General features: G+C 42.4%; 1 protein-coding gene and 1 long non-coding RNA gene across 2 annotated transcripts in view; both read right to left on the reverse strand.

Moving 5' to 3' along the window:
• Positions 1-24,561, reverse strand: part of LOC125113258 (ATP-binding cassette sub-family C member 4-like) — a 125,009-nt gene that overhangs the window by 47,532 nt on the left and 52,916 nt on the right. The window contains exons 19-21 of the mRNA XM_047755822.1: positions 24,145-24,239; positions 21,893-21,999; positions 2,658-2,808 (exon numbers count right to left, since the gene is read on the reverse strand). Of these exons, the coding sequence (XP_047611778.1) occupies positions 2,658-2,808; positions 21,893-21,999; positions 24,145-24,239 (353 nt within the window). The remainder of the gene's footprint in view (positions 1-2,657; positions 2,809-21,892; positions 22,000-24,144; positions 24,240-24,561) is intronic.
• On the reverse strand, positions 10,309-24,233 carry LOC125113592 (uncharacterized). Its single transcript, XR_007131507.1, has 3 exons — positions 24,145-24,233; positions 21,865-22,011; positions 10,309-10,382 (listed from the first exon to the last, which is right to left on the reverse strand). It is a non-coding gene; the product is annotated as an uncharacterized LOC125113592 (long non-coding RNA).

Below are 24,561 nucleotides of genomic sequence, written 5' to 3' on the forward strand. Positions count from 1 at the left end.
CCATGTATGACTACAGGCATTTTTCCCTCTAGACTTTGTTCTTTATGTTTAGAAAGCACCCAAATCTTACTCAGCTAACACCCAACAACCTTCACATTACTGTACATCTTATTAAGCACCTGACAGAGAACAAATTCCCTGGGAATCTGGCATTAGAACTCTTTAAAACAGCATACATGAGGCTCTATGACCTGAAAACACATGGCACACATGCTAATCCTCCTCTAGCAGTGCCTGTGGCAGACACTGCTAGTTGATCACAGCACTGTTCAGACCGAATGTGGATGTGGCTCCATCATTCAGGCACAGCCAAATGAATAGAGTTGGCCAATGCCAACCTGGTTTCATGAAGAGATTCGTAAGTGACAATTTCTTTGCTCATATTTGCAGAAATGTGCAAAGAAAAAAATATATAATTAGCTGTAGATCTGTCAATTAAGATGACAAAAGTTAACCTAAGATTCCAGAGGCAGCAAGGCAGTAGGATCCAAAAATAAACCTCAGGACTTTAGTGATGCTTCAGAGCACAAGGATGAAGCAGGCCTATGCTGGAGGGTGACTCCAGCAGTTCCCTTAAGACACGCCATCAGTTACTGCAGAAAGAAAACAGCGGTGTTATTAACCCACCACCCAGAGAGAGAACACAAATAGCTCTAGTGAACCATCAACCACACTTGGTTATCTGGGGTGTGGAGGAGGGAGCATCTGGGTTGAATTTATTGTCTAACTTCTGCAGCCAATTTAGGGTGCCAAAAATCTCAACATTCCACACAGATGAGGCCAAAGTTCTCAGACTCTCCAGGTCAAACACTGAAAAAATCCTCTACTGCTTCTTGAAAAAAGCCTCGGGAGGTGCTCTTCTCTCCCCGTCCACATGGATGGAAAGAGGCCCTCACCCCAGGCAAAGATCTCTATCAAATATTCCTTCTGGAACCACTCCTCTTTGCATGTACAGAGACCTGCTTTGCAACAAGACTGCTGAGTGACTCCCCTTCATGAGTGGCCTCAAGTCATAAAGCGTCTGAGGCCCTCTATACGCAGAAGGCTGGATGGAGCTCTCACTTCCTCTCCTGCCTCCCCAGGTCCTGCCTCCTACCACGTCACATGGTCACACACACCTGGACTCCGCTGCTCCGCTGTCCATTCACACTCCTCACAAACCAGACCTCAGGGGGTTGAGCTGCTCCCCTTGATGAGTGAGAAACGTTTCTACAGCTTTTAGGAACCTGATGCCCGTTATCTTTTACTCGAATGCACAGGATAAGTGCCTCTTAAGAGCTTATTATTCAAAACAATGCACACAAATACCACAACAAGAAAACTCCTTTGTCTTGATGAATTTAGATTTTTCCACTTAATAGATACAGAAAACCATGGGACTCAAAAGGCTTTTCTTGTTGGCTGGACTTCCAGAAAGTTAAGTTGGTATTAACTTGCAGGAACTACCCATAGTTGGGGCTTCAGATACAACCATCTTCCTTTTTACCTTTTGTCAATCATCCATAGACCTTTAAAAAAAAAAAAAAGTTAACAGGAGTTCCCGTTGTGGCTCAGCGGTAGCAAACCTGAGTAGTAACCATGAGGATACAGGTTTGATCCCTGGCCTCGCTCAGTGGGTTGGGGATCCAGCATTGCCACGAGCTGTGATTTAGGTTGAAGACACAGCTCAGATCTGGTGTTGCTGTGGCTATGGTGTGGGCCAGCAGCTGTATCTCAGATTCAACCCCTAGCCTGGGAACTTCTATATACCAGAGGTGGAGACCTAAAAAGCAAAAAATAAATAAAAATACATTTTTAAAATTTTTAAAAAGGTAACAATTCTATTCTCATCCTTTTTTGTTCTAATAATGATGAGATTTTTGGTGCATTAACAATGAATTATTTCATCCTCTGTGATTACCTACAGCCTAGAAATGATGATAAAATGTGTTCCCCATTATTCCAAACCTGGAGGTTAAATGGGGCAATAGATTAAATGTGTGCTGAACTGATCCCCTCTGTGTCCTCCCAAGGGGATTATTTTCAGCATCCATTTGAGTGACCAGCCTTGGGGAGGGAGGACCACGAACAGTGTGGCATAACAGCAATTACTGGTGATGATAAAGATAAAACCTGAAAAGAACAGGGCTTATCTTTTCAAAACATTTAACAACTGCAACTAATGTGACATCTTTCAAACATGTGAAAGAACACATTTTTCAAATATATACTTCTGACATATACTTCCTGACACCTATTTTCCTAAACTTTTCCATCCTTTGTCATTTCCAGTAGCTTCAGGAGAAGAAAAACTCCCTATTTTCCTTCTACGTTAGTTCCAACAGGATGAAATATTTTATTTTTTAGAAAAATGTTTACTGAGCAGCTGCTCTGTTAGGATGTATGTCAGGAGCAAGACAGAAACGGTCCCTGTCCTCACGGTGCTCATATTCGTCCTCCTTGTGCTAAAATGCAAAGCTGCAGCTCACTTGCCACCAGTTCCATGTGCCATAAGGGCCACACTGACTCCCAGTGGCCATGATATTCAGTTACCTAAGGCTCACTTGGTGAGAAATTCCAGAAGACAAAACCTGTAGGATTTCAGGGCTCTGGTTAATTACAGCATAAATGGAAGCCAACCTGCATCTCCATCCCATCCCGAGAGCCCAGGTACTCACTTGCGCATTCCAGGCGTTTTACATCTCGTGACGTCTCTAAGAAATATCTCCGAAGAACAAAGAAGATGATGCCAAGTGGAATCAGGAGAATTGCGGTCCAAGGAATCACCACCACCATGATGCCCACCACACCCATCACAAGGAGAAATGTCTGAAAGAGTGAAAACAGATACAGAGGCCTCTCAATCAAGGATTCTTTTCAAAGATAAACTTGGGTTGTTTTGTTAGGATTAAACTTTTTTCCTCGAAAGACTTGTTGGAGTGGCAGGGAATGCTTTACCGTCGAAGAAATTAAATCATAGGTGGTCCTCATGATATTTGCTGCATGTGTCAAAAACTCTGATGAGATCTTTCTAGGTATTAGTTCTTTTGATACGCTCGTAGCCCTATGAGGCAGGCATTGCTAGTTTTAACAGATGAGAATATCTGAGGCTGGAGAGTAGGTATTGAATCCCACACTCTCAGGAGTCAGCAGGTGTTAGTAGAGAGATGAGCAAGCAGGTAGCATAGATGAGGGATCCAGAAGCCTCAGTTACAAAGTAGGGAGAAAGTGGCTAATTATAAATTTAGTGTCCAAAAAAGCAGGAAAAAATTCACATGTTGATGTTTGGAAGTGGGAATTTCTCTTTCCTGGTTTTCCATCCATAGTTAACATTTACTGAGTGCTGACTGTGTACAGGCCACACGTTCAATACCTCACCCTATTATCTCATCACTCCTCACAGCAGCCCTACTGAGTAATGGTATGATCTCATTTTACAGATGGGAATACTGAGGCACAGGGAGAGAAAAAGCAACTTGGCAAAACAGAAGTCACAGAGCCAGGGAGCCCAGTTATGAGCCACTGTGACATATTTAAGTTTGCCTCAACATATAACCCAACTTAACATCACTATGCTAAGAATTCAGATATCTACTTCAAAGGCTAATGGTGATAACAACAGCAGATGCCATTCACCAGGTGTTCACTGTATGCAAAGCACTGTGTAAGAAGTCTGTGAACACTGAGTAATCACCACCTCATCCCATGAGGTGATTTGATCTCGGGAAATGTCCTCAATCTAAACATACAGCAGGAAGAATAAAAACCGAAGCACTGGTCGATGCTGATTTAAGTATCCACTGTTAACAGGAAAAGTATGACACATGGGGCACAGCTTCAGGCGATAGGAATGCAAGCAACACTCAGTGTCCCTGTGCTGGAAAACCGGGGTGGGCTGGTGGGAACGGGCAGATGCACTCGGCCTGGGCCAAGGCCTCCAAAGTCTATGACCTCAGATGGATACAAACCCATGACCATCTGGACAAGGCACAGAGCACTGGGAAAACACAGGGAAGAATATCTGAATGCTCCTCTTAGAGGGTTTCTTAGAGGAAAGTGTGGCAGGAAAAACCTGCAAGTTGTAATCACAGTTGACGGACATTGTTGACCAAGAGAAGGCTGGGTTAGGAAGGTTGAGAGGCATGTTCGACCTAACACCTGGGTCCTCTGGACCCGCCTGGTTCTGCATCCTCTCAGCACCGGCACCTGCATCCTGAGCTCACCAGCCCAGGGCCTTCCCCACCTCGTCACCCAGGGCAGCCGGCCTGGGTGCATCTCTGAGGGATGGACTAGCAGGGAAATCCCTGCATCAGAGACTCGGGTTGTCGTTTCACAGCTCTTCCAGATCAGTTTTCTCAGAGGAGCCTCACAACCATTTTGTGGATGATAACAGCAAGAACCAACATTTCCATTTGCAGGTAAAAAACATGAAGCTGGGAGGATACGTGGTTGTCCTAAGTTTCCCAGGGAAGGTGCCACAGTCATGGAAAAAGATAAGAGCAGTTGGTCCTCAGGGAATCCCAGTGCCACAGCTGCAGGAAGGAGGAGCCTGGAAGGAGGAGGAAACTTCCAGAACTGTGACTTTGTGGCCAGGAGCCCTTGTGAGCCAAACTGCATTGTCTGGATGACACCGGTGCTTTCCCAGTTTCTCCCAGTATGCATCCACTATGGTATTGGTATAAAACTCAGAGTGAAAAAAAATCTCAGACTGAAGCAGAATGGAATTCTGAAGGAACAAATTCCAGTCAGAAGTGGAGATGAATAAGGCTGTCTGACCTCTCTCCTGTTACACCTACAGCCACCCCTACAGACACATCCCACCCTGCTACACACACCCTTCATGTCACGGGGAGCAGCCTTCCAGCCCCTTCTGGGTCTGGTCTTAAGTAAAGTCACTCAGCTTGCCATCATTAGCTACCGGGGGGGGGGGTGGGGGGGGAAACCTGCTGAAACATCATTTATAAAAAAAAAATCAAAATTACAGTTTATTAGCAGATTCCCATCATTTGATTGGACGAGTACCCGTTTTAACAATCTGGTTCTCCCATGAGGGCCTTTCATGACTAACCCAGCCTGGCAGGTTAGCTGGGAAGCAGAGGTAAGATCAAAATGCAGGGCTCTGCCCCGGTCCAGGAACTTCCACATGCTGCGGGCACAGCCCAAAGACAACAACAACGGGGCTCCACAGGACCTGTGTCAATGCTTTTCCCTGGGGAGCCATGAAGGACCAGTAGGAAACTGTTGCTCTCAGAAGCTCCCTCGTTAGGGTGAGTCCTTCAGATTTTATTCCCCTTCAATTCTGAAGCTGTTCAAGCGGATTTCTGTAAGAGGTTTTCTACATCTTCTTTTTTTGTTTTGTCTTTTTAGGGCCACACCCGCAGCATATGGAGGTTCCCGGGCTAGGAGTCTAATCGGAGCTACAGCTGCCAGCCTACACCACAGCTCATGGCAAAGCCACATCCCCAACCCACTGAGTGAGGCCAAGATCGATCGCACAACCTCATGGTTCTTAGTCGGATTCGTTTCTGCTGCACCAAGACGGGAACTCCAAGTTTTTCTACTTCTAAGTCATACTATAGCCAGCCTCATAGATGATTCGATATTATATTACAAAAACATATACATATATACACACACACACACACATATAATGTATGGGTTTACATTTATATATATCTATGTATATACATTTGTGAATCTTTTACTGCCAGCTGTCTCAAACTCTTTATACAAGTTGGTTGAAGAAAAAAATAGTATCTAAACAAAAAGCCAACAATCTAAAGAAGGAAACAGGAAATTCTGGTGCACAACAAACATCCCTTCCTTGAAGCCAATCTCATTTCTTCCACACTCCCAGGAATTCCAAGGAGCATAACCCAAGCTACACACTCAATCCGCAGCCCTCCCCCCATATCTAATTGGAATTCAGGCTCATCTGATGGCCCACCTTCCCACGGCCAGTGCCTCTGTACCTCTGTCACACTATGTCACAGAGGCAATGATGTGGGAGAAAGAAACAATGAAATGCAAGGGTCAGTGGTGCTGAGACAAGGAAAGGCAGTTCCACTCTTTGCTTCTATAAAAGCCAGTGACCCACCCCTTATGCTGAGTCTCAGGCTGGCTTTGTTCTCAGTGTCCAGAGGCAGCAGCTCGTTCTCCTGTGCTCCCCCTTCTGGGAAGGAATCACTGAGGGCACCTGCTTCCCATTTTCTTTTTCTTGGGCATTTTCACTTCCTAAAGCTGCAGTTGGTGTGTTTTGTGTGCGGGAAGGAGGGAATGACACGTTCCATGGTGGTCCCACCACTGCGGGCACTGGGGGCTCAAGGAGCCTCAGAAATAGTCCTTTGTGTCCAGGAAAGGAGATGAAAAGTCAGTTTTTAAAGCAAAGCCAAGCTCTCATTTTCTTTCTTTTTTTTTTTTTCCTGAATGGGGTGTGTGGGGAAGAAAGGCTTTGCAATTCAGTTTTCCTCAGTCAACTACAGCGTGTTGCTGAGGGTGGCTGACCGCAACTTCACATGCTCAGAGCAGTCCCAACCCTTTTTTTTTTTAAATTGAAATGCTTAAATCCAGCTTTTGCATCTTACCTTCATCTTTACCTGTTTTACCAGTAGGAAGATTTCTTGGGAGTGATTTTAATGACAAGAATTGTAGATAATCAAGATTCCTTAATGTTATCTTGGACTTTGGCAAATTGTATAAAAACTACATGAATTTCAAATATTTAGTGTTCAGTGGTCTATTTTGAAAATAACTGACTTTTATGTGAGAGTCTACATGGGAAAGGGTCCATTAAAATCTTCAAGGATTACAAACCTGGATTCTCTGTGCAAACTCATGAGGGGATATTTATGGGCCCAGAAACTGTAACAAGAACTTTAATGCAACATAATGCCATTATCAGTCTATTTCTCCCACTTAAAAAGACATATGGTTTTTTTAAATGTAACTACCCATTACTAAGTGCTCAACATGCACTTAGATGTTACGCTAAGAGTTTTATTACCAGGACTTCATTGTGTCTTCCCAAAGACCCTCATGAAGTTGATCTTATTTCCCTACTTTACAGAGAAGGAAAGTGTGGCTTTGTGGGGCAGAGGCAGGAAGGGGGGAGCCAGGACTCAAGCCTGGAAAGGGAGACTGTGGGCCCCGCTCCACCACTCTCACAGCGCTGACCTCACACATGGTTGTCAGGTGGAAGCACACCACACAAACAGTTTTCTTCATGCTGCCTGCCTTCCTCCTCTGGAAGGCGAACAGCTCCAGTTTAGCCACCAACTATACTGTGACTGGACAGGCCACAGATCTGGGAGGGATGAGTCAGTGTACGCGATGGCGTCCACACTCCTGATTCCCCTCGGCTGGGACATGGCCTCTGAATGACATCACCTTAAGGGGATGGACTGTCCTGCAGTGGGGACCACTGCTCAGAATCCAGGGTTTTCTTCAGCCATACTCAGCATCCCTATTATAAAATATTAAATAAATTGTCTGAGATTTTATTTAAGGGAATGAGAAAGTATTAGATGAGGGAAAGTACAGAAGAACATTTTACACTTTAGAAGTGATGCAACTAAAAATGAAAATGATCAAGTATCTTCCAAAGCTTGTCAAATATACCAAGGATGAGCAGAATTAGCAAAGATGAGTTCAAATACACTGGGCACTAACTACGTCCTTTAAAACAAAACTAAGCAACCCTCTTCAAGCCCCTTCCTGACCCCACTCTCAGCAGATGACAGACAAAAAAGACTGGCTCCCACCCGGAACTCAGCTTCTGGCAGCACCTCCTGCCCTCCACCCACAGGGGCCTTTTCCTCTCATCTGGGATCAAAGGTCACCTCCTAGAAGCTCCACCCACCTCCTCCTGGACCAGGCTCCCCACTGCCTCCAACCCCACAGCCAGTTGGCCTTCCAGGACTTTCTGCACAGCCCTCTCGCACAATCAGGATCCAAAGGCAGCAAGGGGGGCGTCTCTGGACGCCCCCCACCCTTTGGGCGGCTGGAGGAGACCCATGAGGGGAGGGCTTCGTGCCTGACTCCCCCCTGAGCCTCAGGGCCTCAACGCTGGTCCCTGTTTGGTGAAGGGAAGGAGGCAGAGAGGGAAACACCACCACGTCCTCCTCTGACCCACAAACTAAACCCCAACAAGCAGCAGCCCCTCCTCAGAGCCTTCATTCCCAACAGGCCTCCCTCCTGTTTCAGTCAGACTCCTTCAGAGCAGCCTGCCCGCACCTCGACCCCCTCCAGGCCTCTTCCAGTCTCAGCCCTTTGCCCTCTGGCCTCCTCCCAGCTGAAACCTTCTCCTCTGGTCACCACAGGCCTCCTGGTCCCACATCAGCCAGCAACTCTCCACAGACGTAGCTTCTCCTTTGCCTTGAACAGACCTGTCCTTCCTCGGTTCCCCAACCTATTCCCTCCTCTCGTCCCTGCTGTTCATATGTGTCTCCTCTGCTCTTGCTCTGAATAGAAAGGCTTCCATAACCTTCTGATCTTGGCCCCTAAAAATGCTTCACTCTCTCTAGGCAACCTCACCCATCTTCACAGATTCAGCTGCTACCTGCTCAGTGAGGATTACGCAGGTGCTGAGCTCACCCCAGGTCTCTCTCACACACCAGATTCTCACTTCCAATTAGATAAAGTATGTCTGCACCTGAAGGTCCCAGAACGTCAAGATAATTGACCTAAAAGTGACAGAGCGGGGACTGGAAATCAGTGAGACTAGAGTTTTCTCTGCTCACACCACTGAGAATGTTTTACCCGGAAATCAGGCAGCATCCATCACTGTCCTTCACACCAAGGAAAAATATGTTACAGTTTCTGATTATGAGGACTAATTAACCATGTGCTCAGCACACAGCGGGCAGCCAGCTCTGCAAACCCAGCTTGCTCTAAGCAGTAGCAGAGTTACAGGACCTTTCACAAAATGTTTTCAAATTAATTAACAATCACCGTCAAAATGGGTTTGTAGGGAAAGACTGCTTCTGAGGATAAATTATGTAGCTAAACTGAGCAGGACACAGTTATAAAAAGAGTTTGCAGAACAGGAGTTCCCGTCTTGGAGCAGCGGAACCGAATACGACTAGGAACCATGAGGTTGCGGGTTTGATCCCTGGCCTTGCTCAGTGGGTAAGGACCCGGCGTTACTGTGAGTTGTGGTGTAGGTCGCAGACGCATCTCGGATCTGGCATCGCTGTGTCTGTGGTGTAAGCAGGTAGCAACAGCTCTGATTAGACCCTTAGCATGGGAACCTCCATATGCCACGAGTGTGGCCATAAAAAAACAGACAAAAAAAAAAAAAGTTTGCGGAAAAGAAAAACATCAGATCTCTTTGCAGTAAAAGTACTCTACCTCTGAGGCTCAGCTTACTTCTCACTGGTAAACAGTGGAAGCCTTTGCCCGCAGGCTACATGGTTTGCAGTCAAATATTCATGGCTGCATTTCTGCACACAGCTTTTGATAAATGCTTTTCATTTCTAAAAAGAACATGTGGAAATGAAGAAAATCCCCACAGCCTAAATCACTGAAAAGTAGACAGAATTAAATAACAGAACAAACATCCCACATGAGCAACAATACTGAATGAGATGAGAGCTGAGGTGACCCAACATCATTCTTTAGAATCTCAAGGTCACAGATAAAACAAAGCCTGGAGAGAAGCTATTTTGTGGATGTCTCCGTCATTTTTTAAGACACCTTAAGACAGAGCAATTGATGGATGAAAAGAAAAACTGTCTACAAAGACAGAAAAGACATCTTCCGAGCTGACTTTGATCCTATACTGAGTTACTGGTTTAAAGACTTTGCATCGTCAATAACTGCTTTCTATTGTCCTTGTTCAAATATTATTTTCACTTTAACATTAGATCTTTTCTTTGAATGTAACCACACCTGGATTTATCCAAAACAATGACGACAACAACAAAAAACAGTGCAGTGAATATGTTTTCTGGTAACACAATGCATCATTTCATTAATCTAGACTCTCTTTCCATAAGATGTGATGTTTCTATATTATGAAATGTGCTCACAGTGAAGGGAATCCACGCCAGATACCTGGACGGCAGAGGGAGACCTACTCACCAAGCATGTCGCTGCTTCAAATCAACCTTGACGTGACTGTGTGCCCACTGCTGCAGCAGGTATTACTCATGTTAACTCAGCTTCCCAATCACAACCGCACCTTTCTCTTCCAAACACAGCCTTTTACTAAGATAACAGGACACAGCGCCAGGCTGAAAGGCCCACCCTTAAACCCCATGAAAGGCCTTAAAAAAATAGTTGCTTTGCTTCCCTGTGAGAACTTTAACGTGGCTATTACTTTACCTGCACAAAATCTTGAATTATCTGGGGCAGCAAGTCATCCATATGCCCAGTGTCTTTGGAGAAACGATTTAAAATTCTTCCTGGGAGAACAGAACATGAGAAATTATTCATTTCCCCAAATAGACCCTTGAAGAGAAACAATTCACGAACAAATCAAAATAATATTTTTAAAGTATATGTATTCAGTATATCACAGATTCATATGAAATAAGCCCATGTCAGTGGTAAAGAAAGGGAAAATACAATGACACTTAACAAGAAACAAAAATGCCACCAAATGGCAATGAGTGGAGCACTGACATTGAGCTCTGAGTTTTAAAAGTATGGGGGTGGGATCCTGTGGCAGCATCGGGAAGGGCTGGTGCATTTGAGAATGTTCCCTCCTTTTAGATCCATCCCACCTAAGACTCGTTCCAAGTGCTAAGTCGGTAAATACACAATTGCAAAATATTTAAGTTAATCCTAATTATGACTCTAATTTTGCTTTAGTTATCAAAATAAATTTTGCTAAGTGATACTTTTTAAACAAAGATAACTTTAACCTCTCTGTAATTTTTCCCCTCAAGATACAAGAGAGGACCTTACATTTTCGGAAATTGTGGATTCCTGCCACTTTCAAGTTATGAGTTTCCCACTGGGGTTAAAATGGTTATTTTCAGAGGTGTACTGGGTGTGATGAATAGAGACTCCTGCATAAGCATCCAAGGAGACTAGAGGGATGGCAGCAGGAAAAAAGAAATATTACTTACTAACTAAAAGTCACTTATCATCATTGATTTTATTTACCTTCTCAGAATCCACAAAAATTGCATATCCTAGAGGCTGCAGGATTAGAAAATGACAATTTCTAATAAATACCTAGTGTAAACTAAAAATGCTGGCTGTCACATCAGTAAACAAAGGATGCTGCAGCCATCAGACACTGCAGCCACCCCCCAACAGCGCACCCTGAGGAAACAGGATGAGAAAACACAGGATGCTGGCCCCAGATGGCTGGGGTGCAGATGAAAGGAATGATTTCAGACTCTTGTATCTTCCCAAACATAGAAAAACACTAAATTCCTTAACGTGAGATACCTGGTTTGCTTTTAAGAGTAATCATTTGATGTTTTGACAACCTGGTCTTTGTGGCAGAAATTCCTATTATCCTGGCCGCCCCACTTGCCTCTCCGAAGCAGTCTCTAAGAGTGACCTGAGATGCTATGTCATGGGCTTGAGTCCTCAGTTTTGCCCACTGAATAAAATACAGCTCTCAGCATTTAGGTTGAGCTTTTTTTTTTTCAGTTGACACTAGTTTTATAATGATCAAATAAAAAGAAACTGATGTTACACACACACACACACACACACACACACACACACACACACGGGATATATTTGGCGTAGCAACTCTGGAGAAATATGTCATCTAGGCCCCCAAACTTCATTTGTAATTGACGCTTCAGGAGGCCAGCCTGCAGGTGAGATGTGGGCACTCTAGGTGCTCTTCCTGACCTCTGTCAGGAGACTTCCTCCCGAGACCCTTCACACCAAGACACAACCAGACCATGAATGACCAGAGGCTGGGAGCTGAGTTTCCACTGCCCAGGACATGCTGGCTGCCGTTCTCCATAAGGTGCCTGGTTCACCGGAAGTAAAGGATGTGCCCAGGCCAGGAGCTGAGGACTGGAGATTGTCCCCCTTGACCAGGCCATTATAGGTGGGCCCTCAATGTTCCTGTCTCTACCTTAGGAAATTCAGACACCAGGAACTGTCTTTCAGTGACACTTTTGAAGGACCAGTGACAACCTTTCTGAGCCTCTTAGGAATTCCAGCTTTGGAGGGTGATTCTCAGGATTAAAGAGCTCCTGAATTTGAAGAACCCAGTCTCCAGGCCAGGTGCATTAACAGGTGCTCAACCACCAAGGTGAGAGATGACTTTGATCCCCAGGTTCTGCAGCATCACGGTCCCTGGGAAAGTCTACCAGGCACCGTAGGAAGGGCCATGTGATAAAGTGAAGATTCTGACTCAAGAGTGTTAGGGGGGAGCTAGAGAGTCTTCATTTTTTCCAAGCGGCCAGGTGATGCCCTATCTGCGGTTTCCCAGACCAGCTTTGAGGGCAAAGAAGATGGGTTATTATTTAAATGGGTCTGCTTTAGGAACATTAAAATCAAATGAGAAATTTTTCTCCATATTCTTATGGATTTTGCAGCCAGCCTAGTTATTTTTTAACTCCTCAAAGTAGCAATACCAAAATAAGGAAAATATACATCAAAAAATGTTAAAGGCAGGAGTTCCCACTGTGGCACAGTGGGTTAAAAATCCAGCTGCAGGGGCTCAGGTCACTGTAGAGGTGTGAGTTTGATCCCCGAGCCAGCACAGTGTTGCCACAGCTGCAGTATAGGTCACAGCTTTGACTCAGATTCAATACCTGGCCTGGGAACTTCCACATGCTGCAGGTGCAAACATTAAAAAAAAAAAAAAGTTAAAGGCATAGTTTAAATGCTTGCGATTTTTTTGATGGAAAAAAATGTAACTGTTTACCATAATAGGATTCAGAAATACTCAAGTATGATTCAGCCAAGAAAGTATTGAAAGCAATACTGGAATATTTTTAAGAAGAAAAGGCTACTTAGAGATGAACAATATGTGAAAATCACCCCTTTACCTTTCACCAGATGTGAGAGTCTTAAGGTCTGAGAGACTCTGGTGTTGACAACTAGTGTAAAATTCAAGGAAAGCAAATAGGATGAGAAAAAAACACCCCCCTCCAGGATGGAATGTCCAAGATGGTCAAAAAAATAAACTCATTCACCAATGAGCTGAGTATAGAAAATGTGAGATAAGAAAGTTCAGTGGTTACCTCCTTGCACTAAGCAACATTAAGAGACTAGGAGTTCCCCTTGTGGTGCAGTGGAAACGAATCTGACTAGTATCCATGAAAATGTGGGTTCAATCCCTGGCCTCGCTCAGTGGGTGCTGCTGTGAGCTGTGGTGCAGGTCGCAGACACGGCTCAGATTCTGCATCACTGTGGCTGTGGTGTAGGTTGGCAGCAGTAGCTACAATTTGACCCCTAGCCTACTATGTAGTTTGCTGTTACACAGTAGGATCTCATTGCTTATCCATGCCTGGGAACTTCCCTATGTCATGGGTGCAGCCCTAAAAAGCAAAAAAAAAGGAAGGAATGAAGAAAGGGAGGGAGAGAGGGAGAGAGGGAGAGAGGGAGGAAGGGAGGAAGGAAGGAACATGAACATTAAGAGACTATTTCAGAAATATTTCATTGGGCTTTGTGATAGACTGTTGTAACCAGAACGGTGATTCTAAGTTCATGGCCTCATAGTACAAAAGTTTTCTTAAAAGTCTCCAAATGAAATCCTTATGATGAATTCCCTTCACACACATTCTATGACTCTTCATCCATATGACAAGTGGCTCCTGCTGAATTAGCTCCAGGGATGAAGAGGGAAGGGGGACCCACCGTGAACAGGGGAACCCAGTCCATTTTCAGACTGTTGTGTTAGACAGGGCTTCCTCGTATGAAACTGAACCTTCTTTCTGGAACATCCAACCTCTGCTGCTGATTCTGCCCTTAATAACCACACAGAGTGAATCTGATTTCTTTTGATATGATAGCCTTTCACCTCCTTGAAGGAAGTGAATTCCTTGAGTACTTAGCTGTCCTACAAAACATCTTACTCTCAGTACACCTAAAGTGAACAGAAAGAAGCCTTTAAAGATGATCCATAACTACCCTACACTCAATCTCTCAAGCTCGGCCTTAGGTCTCTGCTCAAACTCACATAAAAATTTATTCACTTTTGACGTCTCTTGACCTCACATAATTACCAACAGGACTCACTCTGTCATTTAAAATAAGCTCATTCAGGAGTTCCCGTTGTGGCGCAGTGGTTAACGAATCCGACTAGGAACCATGAGGTTGCGGGTTCAGTCCCTGCCCTTGCTCAGTGGGTTAACGATCCAGCGTTGCCGTGAGCTGTGGTGTAGGTCGCAGACGCGGCTCGGATCCCACGTTGCTGTAGCTCTGGCGTAGGCCGGTGGCTACAGCTCCGATTCGACCCCTAGCCTGGGAACCTCCATATGCCGAGGGTGCGGCCCAAGAAATAGCAACAACAACAACAACAACAACAAAAGACAAAAAAATAAAATAAAATAAATTAAATAAACTCATTCACATCCACCTTTCTTTAGCAAATCAAATCTACCATGTTTCTAAGAACAGTGAGGAGAGAGGAGACAGAAGAGAAGTACCGACCTTCCCTCTCTTCCCTCACTGCTGACCGTGGGTCCTTATTCTGATGGGGGCCCACTCCTCTCTCTTTTTCCCACCAACAAGGTCCTCGATCCCGGCCAAATCTCTCCAGATCTCAGCCTTAGCCCTTGCTCCTCCTTGAGACTCTGGATGACAAATTTAGCTCCAGGAATCTGCCACTCACATGAGCCCCTTTATCTTTATTAGACAGGCGTGGAATAACTGTGCTGCCCTCTCAGGAGCCCCCATAGCCCTGGCACAGCTAACTGACCAGAAGGGCCCAGGGGGAACTAAGCCACTGACTAACTACCAGTCATTCTGATTTCCCTGCTAAGAACTATCAGGCCAGGAGGGAATAAGGAAAGTAGAGCAGACTCACCACACCCAGTAAAGGTGACGGGCAGAGGGGCTTGGGAACATGCAGGAGCCCTGTGACAATGGCCCCAGCTCCCATAAGGACCAAGTTCCCAGCGGCAGTTCCCAGGAAAGTCAGCACTGCTCCAGCTCCACGAGATGCCCATTTCCTTTCATTCAAGTCCTTCTCATCTGAACCAACTTGGGTAGATTCTGCCCTAGAACCCAAAGCCTGGACTAGAACAACCACCACAGGGACAACAACTGATGCTTACTAAAATTAAAATGAGAGATTTTTGTAAGGTTAAAATTTTAAATTACTAAGTACCTTTGAAATAACAAAATTTATTTTAGTCATTTTAACAGAACATTTTTCATGTGGACAAGAGACCTTTGTCGACTTTTAATTTTATTTCTTTTCCATTATGGTTTATTACAGAATATTGAATATAGTTCCTTGTGCTATACAGTAAGGTCATGTTAAACAAAAGATAAAGAGTATAAATACGTCTTTTCATGAGAACCCAGATATAATATTTTGAGTATCGATGGTTTAACTGCTTTTAAACATGTTCTTTTTGGTTACTTACAGTTACTTAAGATACACTACAAACCCCACCCCATCCAATAACTTTTTTTTTTTTTTGGTTGTGACTATAGCACATGGAAGCTCCTGGGCCAGGAATAGAACATGCTCTACAGCAATGACCCAAGCCACTGCAGTAACAATGCCAGGTCCTCAACCTGCCACATGAAGAAGGAACTCGCCAATTATTATTTGTTTAATTAAACTTTAGTTACAATATTGTACCAATTTCTGCTGTATAGCAAAGTGACACAGTCATGTACATTTATACATTTTTCATATATACATATACAGATACACACACACACACATATATATGTATATATGTTTCTATCATGATTTTCCCAGGAGATTGGTCAGAGCTCCCTGTGCTACACAGTAGCACCTTACTCTCTATCCATTCTAAGTGTTTAATAGTTTGCATCTACCAACCTCAAACTCCTATCCCATTGCACTCCTGCCCACCTTCCCCCCGGCAACCACAAGTCTGGTCTTTATGTCTTTGAGTCAGTTCCTGTTGTGCAGATAGGTTCATTTCTGCCATATTTTTTTTGTTAAAGTATAGTTGATTTACAATGCTGTACCAATTTTTGCTGAACAGCAAAGTGACCCAGTAGCTTATATTCGCTTCTATTGTGCTCTATCCCAAAAGACTAGATATAGTTCACTGTGCTACACAGTAGGACCTCATTGCTTATCTATTCTAAATGTAACAGTTTGCATCTACTAACCCCACACTCCCAGTCCATCCCACTCCTTCCTTCCCCCTTGGCAACCACAAGTCTCTTCTCTACGTCTCTGGGTCTATTTCTGTTTTTTGTAGATAGGTTCATTTGTGTCCTATTTTAGATTCCATATATGAGTGATACCATATAGTATTTGTCTTTCTCTTTCTGACTTACTTCACTTAGTATGAAAATCTCTAGTTTCATCCATATTGCTTTGAGTTGCATTTTGTCCTTTTTATGGCTGAGTAGTATTCCATTGTATACATGTACCACACCTTCTTAATCCATTCATTTGTCAATGGACATTTGGGTTGTTTCCATGTATTGGCTACTATGACTAGTGCTTCTATGAACACAGAGGTGCATACATCTTTTTGAATTGTAGTTTTTCCAGATATGTGCCCAGGAGTGGGACTGCTGGATCATATGGTAGCTCAACATTTAGTTTCTGAGGAACCTCTACACTGTTTTCCATAGTGGTTGCACCAATTTACATTCAACAGCGTAGGAGAGTTCCCTTTTCTCCACATGCTCTTTAGCATTTGTTATCCATAGACTTAGTAATGACAGCCATTCTGACCAGTGTGAGGTGGTACCTCATTGTACTATTGATTTGCTTTTCTCTAATAATGAGTGATGTTGAGCATATTTTACCATGCTATTAGCTATGCATGTGTTCTCTGGAAAGGTCTATTTAGATCTTCTGTCCAATTTTCAATTAGGTTGTTTGATTTTTTTGTTGTTGAGCTGAATGTATTGTTTGTGTGTTTGGGAAATTAAGCCCTTATTGGTTGCATCGTTTGGAACTATTTTCTCTCATTATATAGATTTTCTTTTTGTTTTATTTATAGTTTCTTTGCTGTGCAAAAGCTTTTAAATTTGAATAGGTCCCATTTGTTTATTTTTGCTTTTATTTCATTGCCTTGGGAGACTGACCTAAGAAAACATTTGGACAGTTTATTTCAGACTGTTTTGTCTATGATCTCTTCTAAGAGTAAAAATACTCAGTGTTTATTCAAAATGTATAAGGGACTCATTGTGTTACCTAACACCCAAACTTTATTCTCATCTGACTACTTGGATATAGCAAGAACCAAGAGACATACACCAGAAGGCCAGGTTGATTAAGCCTTAAAACTCCTACTGTCTCCTTTGTCAAAAAAGATGTGAGTGGATAGAAAATGTGGCACCAAGGGGAATTAAAGCTTCTTTGGTCGAGTTTTAGAATTCCCTAATGTAGCAGTGAAATCTACTCACCTGGTCTAAAGATTGAGAATTTGTTAATAAATAGCAGCTTATCTGACTGTAGGATAAACCACTGACTCCTGGATTACAAAGGTGCTGCCTTTTATTACTCTGGCTATTTCTATCTACAACTATTCATTTAATCTTGAAGTCAAAGAAGAATAGTTTTCTAGTAACACTGATTAGTCATCATCCTGAAATAGCTAGTTATCTTCCTTTCATTTACAGGACTATGTCAAGACTAACACTGAAAAGTTGGTACCAATAAGAAATACTTCTGTCCATAGCATTGTCCATTAGTGAAACTCATTAAGCCATATTTGACTCCCTTTTCACTTTTATGCTAAGTAAAAAGAAGAATATACACAAAATTTATATTGGTATGTGGTACAATTTTAAGATGTTATTGTCATTTTATTATCCAAAAAGCAAAAACAATAAATTTATCGTTCCCCAAAAGAAATAAATTTTTGAGCCCAGGCAGTCTGATACCAACAGGAGATAAAAGGAAAAAATTCTAAAAATAATGACTACATATACAAAAAAAAAAAAAGACTACATACAAGAAAGTAATCATTTCCTTCTTAATTTATCTCTAAATATTAAATGGTGATGAAAAAAATTAACCCATGATTCTGAGACTATTTCAAAGCACCACTGCTGATCTGACACGTAGAATTCTTTAACGTAAGAAAATACATTTAAGAACAAACCCAGATATACGCCGGTATCTGTTCAAATATCTTTGTATAGAACAGAAAGAACTGAGTACAATGATTTTCTTACCACACCCTCAAAAACCTCTATTTTTCAATTACATGCCTCAATCAGAATAAATGATAAGATCAGTCACTGAGCCTAAAGAACACTTCTAGAAACAATCACTTGAATATCAGACAGAAATCACTACCTAATTATCGATTTAAGCATCCCCAAATCAGGGCTTAGGCTGTGAATCAACCAGGGCCGATGCTCTGGTTTCTGCTGTTGTGTGAACAACACGCTGCCCTGCAGCACTGCTTCCCCCAGCAGCAGACCCGGAGGCAGGACTTTCCCAACATGAGGAGCACGACTGCATTTGGAAGAACGTCTGGGCAAGCCTAAAATAGACTTTCCAAGTGTTCAAGAAGTTGAAATGATTCCCCATGGGATATGATCTATTAAATTGCAAATGCAAAAAAGAAAGAAAAGAAAAGAATTCCAGAACAGAGAACTTGATTTTATGATAGCTTTCCATTTAACAACAGGATTTTAGTAAATTTCCACTCAAAATATATTTCAAAGATTGCAATCTATTTCTAGATATTAAAGAGTTTCTACCTAAATGAGGGGAAATTTCTAACAGATTAATCCTGGTTTCCAAGAATGGAAAGCATATGCAACACACACACCATAGCTGATTAAATGATAACACTACTTATGGAGAAAATGTCATTGCTAATGTCTGACCTACCGCTAAAGCATCCGTAACCTGATTCTAAAAAGCTCAAAGGGAAGTGCGTGTGGATATTTACAAAGGTTAACGCTGGAAGTGCTGCTTCCCTCTTCCTCCCCTAACAGACTTTTCAGAGAGGAGCTCTGCACCCAGGCAGTCCTGATGGGTCAGGAGAGCATTTCAGCTTCATCAAGAAACCAGGCTGAGTTTGCTATAATCTCAGAGATGATGATTTTAAATAAAGAATCACTTTATTTCTGAAATTCCACTCACACTCCCACTGGTATGATTTCATTTTGAAAATGATCTATCTTAAAGTTTCAGGAAAACAGGTTTTGAAATTTTCTGAAATCAAGGACAATCACTACATAATTGATTACGAAAAAGAAATACACCATAGGGTTATGCTTGTAGGTATCTGTGTTTTGTTTATAAATGCATTGAGCTCTCCAATCTACAACTGTATTAAATTCTGAATCTGTTATCTTTTCCACATGCAGTCGTAGAATATTGACATTTTTTAAAAACAATTCATTGTCAGCAATTATTTAAGTGTGCAAATGCCTTGAAAGACAGGAGTCCCAATGCTTGGGACCACAACTGACAACCGGTAGATGACCAATAAATGTTTGATGAGTGAAAAGGCCACTCTTCTGACCTGAGGCCAAGAGAGGGGCAGTGACTGGCCCAGCTCTCCCAGGGCTGTGTTCCAGCACAACCGGGACATCACGACATCTCCACCTACCTCTCAGCTTCCTGTCCAGTAACAGTTTTTAGAGGTCTAAGATGTTTAAAAATGGATTAATTCCTCCTCTTTATCTCTTAAGGGCCTGAGGTTTGTACAGAAGAACTATCAGGTATCAACTATTTAACCAAATTAAGTGCCAAAATTCATCTTCAATGTAGAACTACATCCCAGAGAAAGTATTAGATGTTTGACAGTTTCATTTCCTTAACTGACAGACAACAGAACTTGGAAGCTTGGAAGTCTGGTTCCATGAAACACAGCTTCCAAAGAACCAACATGTGTGGTTTTTACTTCATGCCATCACATACCAGAAACAGAGTCCATCATAAATAATCTACTATGAATTCCCCTTTTGCAAATAAACTATAGGAAAGAGATTGATTGACTCTAGCACCAAAAGAGTAAACAATTCATGGTCCCTAAACCTTTTGGACAAAGTAGGTCTATCTTTGCAGTACTTATTTGGGCTTCTATTTTCTTGAAGGAATGAAGTCCTGCTAAGAGATACGGGAGGGGGAGGCAAGATAAACACTAGGGTCCTGACTGCTCTAAGATGAGTGACCCTGAAGCTCTAAACTTGGTCTGAAATCCATGAATAACAAATGCATCAGCATCTGGAGGAGCCTACAGGTCTTGAACATGAAGATCCTGGTTAACTGTCGTCGTGAGCACTCAGAGGCTGTGATAATAGAAATCCAGTCCCACTTAATCCTCCCAACTTTATGACTGTAGTTTTCACTTTAGCTGACAAAGTGGAGCAACTTCACAGCCATATTAGCAGGAACTCCTCCAATCACTTTCTCATACTGGCTTCATAATAAATAAGGTGTATGAGGGGCCTCTGCAGCTTACCAGCCAGGGCTCGGCACGGTGCCTGGACTGAACAGCATGTGCTGAGTAAATCTACGCAAGATATTTCCCTCAACAGTCTTATTTCATATTCACAAAAGTCTTGTGAAACTGGAAAGGCAAAAGTTATTTCCAATTCACAGAAGAGGAAGTTCCCAGACACCAAATCATTGTTCTTCACTAAGGTCTGTTAGATACTGACTGTGCGCTAAGTGCTGTGAGTGTACTGTCCTGCTTAATGCCCACAGTATCAAGATATAGATAAGATACATGAGGAGAAAACTGAGAAACAGAGAATTTCAGTAAGTAACACATCAGTATCAATATAACTAGAGCCATCTATCACTAGGAGTAACTAGCACCAGGACTGAACCCAGGCACTTGACTCCAGAGCCCGTACTTACAACCATGATGACACCCTGCTTTGAGATTTGCCTGCCCAGAAATACTCACCTGCTTTAGCCTTGGTCACATGCCTAGTTGAAGGTCGGGCCAAGGCTACTCCTCTCCTCCCTCCAGCCCACCTCCCTGCTTCTACTGGTCCTGTCAATCATCACCTGCAACAACAAAGCTGCCCTGGGACTCACCACTAGTCCAACCAACTGAACAGAGTGGGCATGCATGCTGATGAACTATTCGTGAACAAACCCAGGTCAGGAGCTACCTTCAAAGCAGGACAGGTCAAAGGCCTCAGGGCAGAGGAAGCAACCACTGGGAAACCTCCAGGGACACTCATATTGAGAATCTTACTCCTGAAGATCCACCTGCTACAGACCACACAAGCCTCTTACATGGCACTAAAAGTCCACTGTAAAACTAGAGAATTAAGTGTATTGAAGAGGATGTTTACATTTCACCAAACTTGGGTTTTAGGAATCTTTCATTACCATTTTAGGTCGTAGCACGTGCCAGAGCTCTGTGTTTCCAGAAATGGATGGACAATGAAAAAAGACACCCACAGCCTGTCTCTTACAGAGATTCACTGTAAGAAAATTCTTCCTAGAAGACAACCTAGCTTAGCACTTTGTAACACAGCCAACCTTTTAGCAACTAGTCAACAACATTGACACATGACTGTAGGGTGTTTCATATGCCACACAACAAATGGATTCCTAATCCATCCTACAAAGTGAGTGTTCATTTATATTTCTGCACACACATAAACTGGCATAAAATCTCATATGATTCTATATTCAGATTTTGTTTGGTAGGAGAAAAATATCAAGAAAACTTTTTGTAGAAATGGATCAACATGCACAGTGACTGTTTTCCAAGCAAGCATCTTCTCCATTTTCAAATATCAAACGTAACCAAGCACTAAATGCATTAACAAGACATATTTACTGAGAAACTTGGTCTGACTCACCTGTTGGATTTCTATCAAAGAACAATACCGGAGCTCTCAAAACGGACTCCAACATTCGCTTGTGCAGAGTTTGTGAAGAATTAACAAGGAAGTAGAACATCAACAGAGACCTCGAGATGCCAAATAGCACGGTACCTGCAGTGAGAACTGGAACAAAGAAACATCGCTCAGCACAAGGTCTCTGCCTTTTCTTCAATGATGCTAAAGCGTGGAAGGCAGCTTACAAAGATATGATGTATTTAATTTTTAAAATATAATGTATATATAAATTCATATGTAGAATATAGAATAAATTTAGATATAATGGGTTCAATGATAATGTAACACATTCACAAGATACATTTATAAACAATATAAAAATCACTATAGTCCTCTCATTAAATAGAAATGAGACGGGGAGTTCTTATCATGGCTCAGTGGTAATGAACCAGACTAGCATCCACGAGGATGAGGGTTTGATCCCTGGCCTCACTCAGTGGGTTAAGGATCCTGCACTGCCGTGAGCATAGATGCAGCTCGGATCCTGCTCTGCTGTGGCTGTGGTGTAGGCCAGTAGCTACAGCTTCCAATCGACCCTAGTCTGGGAACCTTCATATGCCGTGGATACCGCCCTAAAAAGACAAAAAAACAAAAACAAAAAAACCTCAAAAGACAGAAAACTATAAAAAGTAATTGATCCTCCTTTCTCCATGTTTCAAATCTTACTATTTACCACATGTTTCATAATCTAAAATGAGGAATACATTGATACCAGCATGAATTAACAGGGAACAGGAGAAATGACTGACCGTTTCCATGTAAATGGTAAATTTATACAGAAATTTACTTCCATACAAAGTAGCTATTTCCATGCCCAAGTAGTTTAAAGAGCATGAAAACAACATATTTACTTGTAGGTGGAAAATCCCTTAAACGATTTAATTGTAAGAAAATATAAATTGTATTTTAACACAAGATAATTAATCTAATGAGCAAATAATCTATCACTAAGTGTTTTACAGCAACATGAAGCATTTGGAAATGAACATAATCACTTAAATGTACAGTTTATTAATGACATAAATGGCTACTTACTATTCATATAAAAATTAGAACAGATCTCTGAAAAGTTCTTGAAGCCACAATGCTAACCAGAGTGGAGAAACCTTCTGTAACATTCAATCAAGTATTTTTTTTCTTCTTCTGCTAATCTTTGTTATTTCATTTCTGAAAGTTGCTCAAATTCCTGATGCTATCAACAGGCATCTATCTGCCTTAGCCCACCATCCTATATGAACACGTAACAGAATCCTTTCCTTTTTCCTTGAAGTTCCCCTAGTCTACCAATTCAGAAGGTAAACAACTAATGGATTTAGGTTTCTTAGCAAGTGATCAAGGTAATAAATACCAGATTTCAATGAGTGGGTCCTTACAAAGATAACTCACTCTACCTTTGCAGAAAGCTTGTATGAGTGTTTCCTATGGGAATAGTTAATCTTTTATATAAGGATTTCCTTTAAATAGTATGTAATGCTACATATATTCTAAGAAGAAAGCCATGTAAATATTAGTCTAGCAAGCCAGATGTTAAATTAATTACACAGTTGGGGACACAGTAACATTGTGATGTCAAGGTAAGGCAGAGAAGGAACCCTAACTCCCAGACACTTGGTTTCTCCTGCTCAGCTTCTCTCGTCAGTAACTAGTGAGACCCAGGAGATGCACAGTGTGGCGAAAGGGAGCTCTGCATACCAGCAAGGGAATAATGCTCTTATTTGGGAGGCCCTTGCTGCCAGAGGATCTCATCCAAGTTCAATAAAAGCCAGGGTTTATTCAGATGGAAATGGAACAATGTGAACCACAGGGTGGGGATCCTTTTCTAATCCCCTTGCCCATCCATATACTGACATAAGACTCAGCTAAAGCAACCTATGAACATAGTCAATAGCCACAGATTTCCAGTGGCTGATTTTCTGAATGTGCAATCCTGGTTTAACTTTCAAAATCCAGTACAAAGCAAATGAAGAGTCTTCATTCCACCTCTTTCTTCTAGAAGATTTAAAAATAATTATTCTAATTAATTCACTGAGTAAATGTGACTCGGACTATAATCTGTTGAGACATTACCAAATTACTCCTGGAAGTCCTAGTTGCTCATGTAGGTTCATTGTAAGCACCTCAATGATAGACCAGATGACTCAACTTTACCTGAATAAGGTATAAAGTACCAGCCAGGTACTTTATACCTGGTCTATCATTGAGGTAAGCACCTCAATGATAGACCAGATGACTCAACTTTACCTGAATAAGGTATAAAGTACCAGCCAGGATCAGGTATCAAAATTTCTTTTCCTTTTCCATGTGCCGTGGCATACAGGGTACTCTGTTCATTTGCCCTATGGAATAGGGAAGAAAAATATTACACTTTAAAAATTAAGCTTGATTTAGGAGATGTGTTTTATGCTGGAAAAAGACCCCCAGCTCACAGGACCCTGTGTCCATCTACCTTATAATTATTCAATTTGAACGAGGACTTTCAGTTCTCAAAATTGCCTGTGAGAAGCTGCTAGAGGTCAGACAAGGGGAGAAACCATGCAAGGGTCACACTCCACCAGCAGGAATTTAATTTTTCTTCAGGGAAACTACGTGAGGATCAGAAGAGGAGGCTGAACAAGCCCCGCCTCTTCCCTGGACTCTGGGAAAATGAGGCTTCCTGTT

The sequence above is a fragment of the Phacochoerus africanus genome, chromosome 13 (genome assembly GCF_016906955.1).
Source record: "Phacochoerus africanus isolate WHEZ1 chromosome 13, ROS_Pafr_v1, whole genome shotgun sequence".
NCBI lineage: Eukaryota > Metazoa > Chordata > Mammalia > Artiodactyla > Suidae > Phacochoerus > Phacochoerus africanus.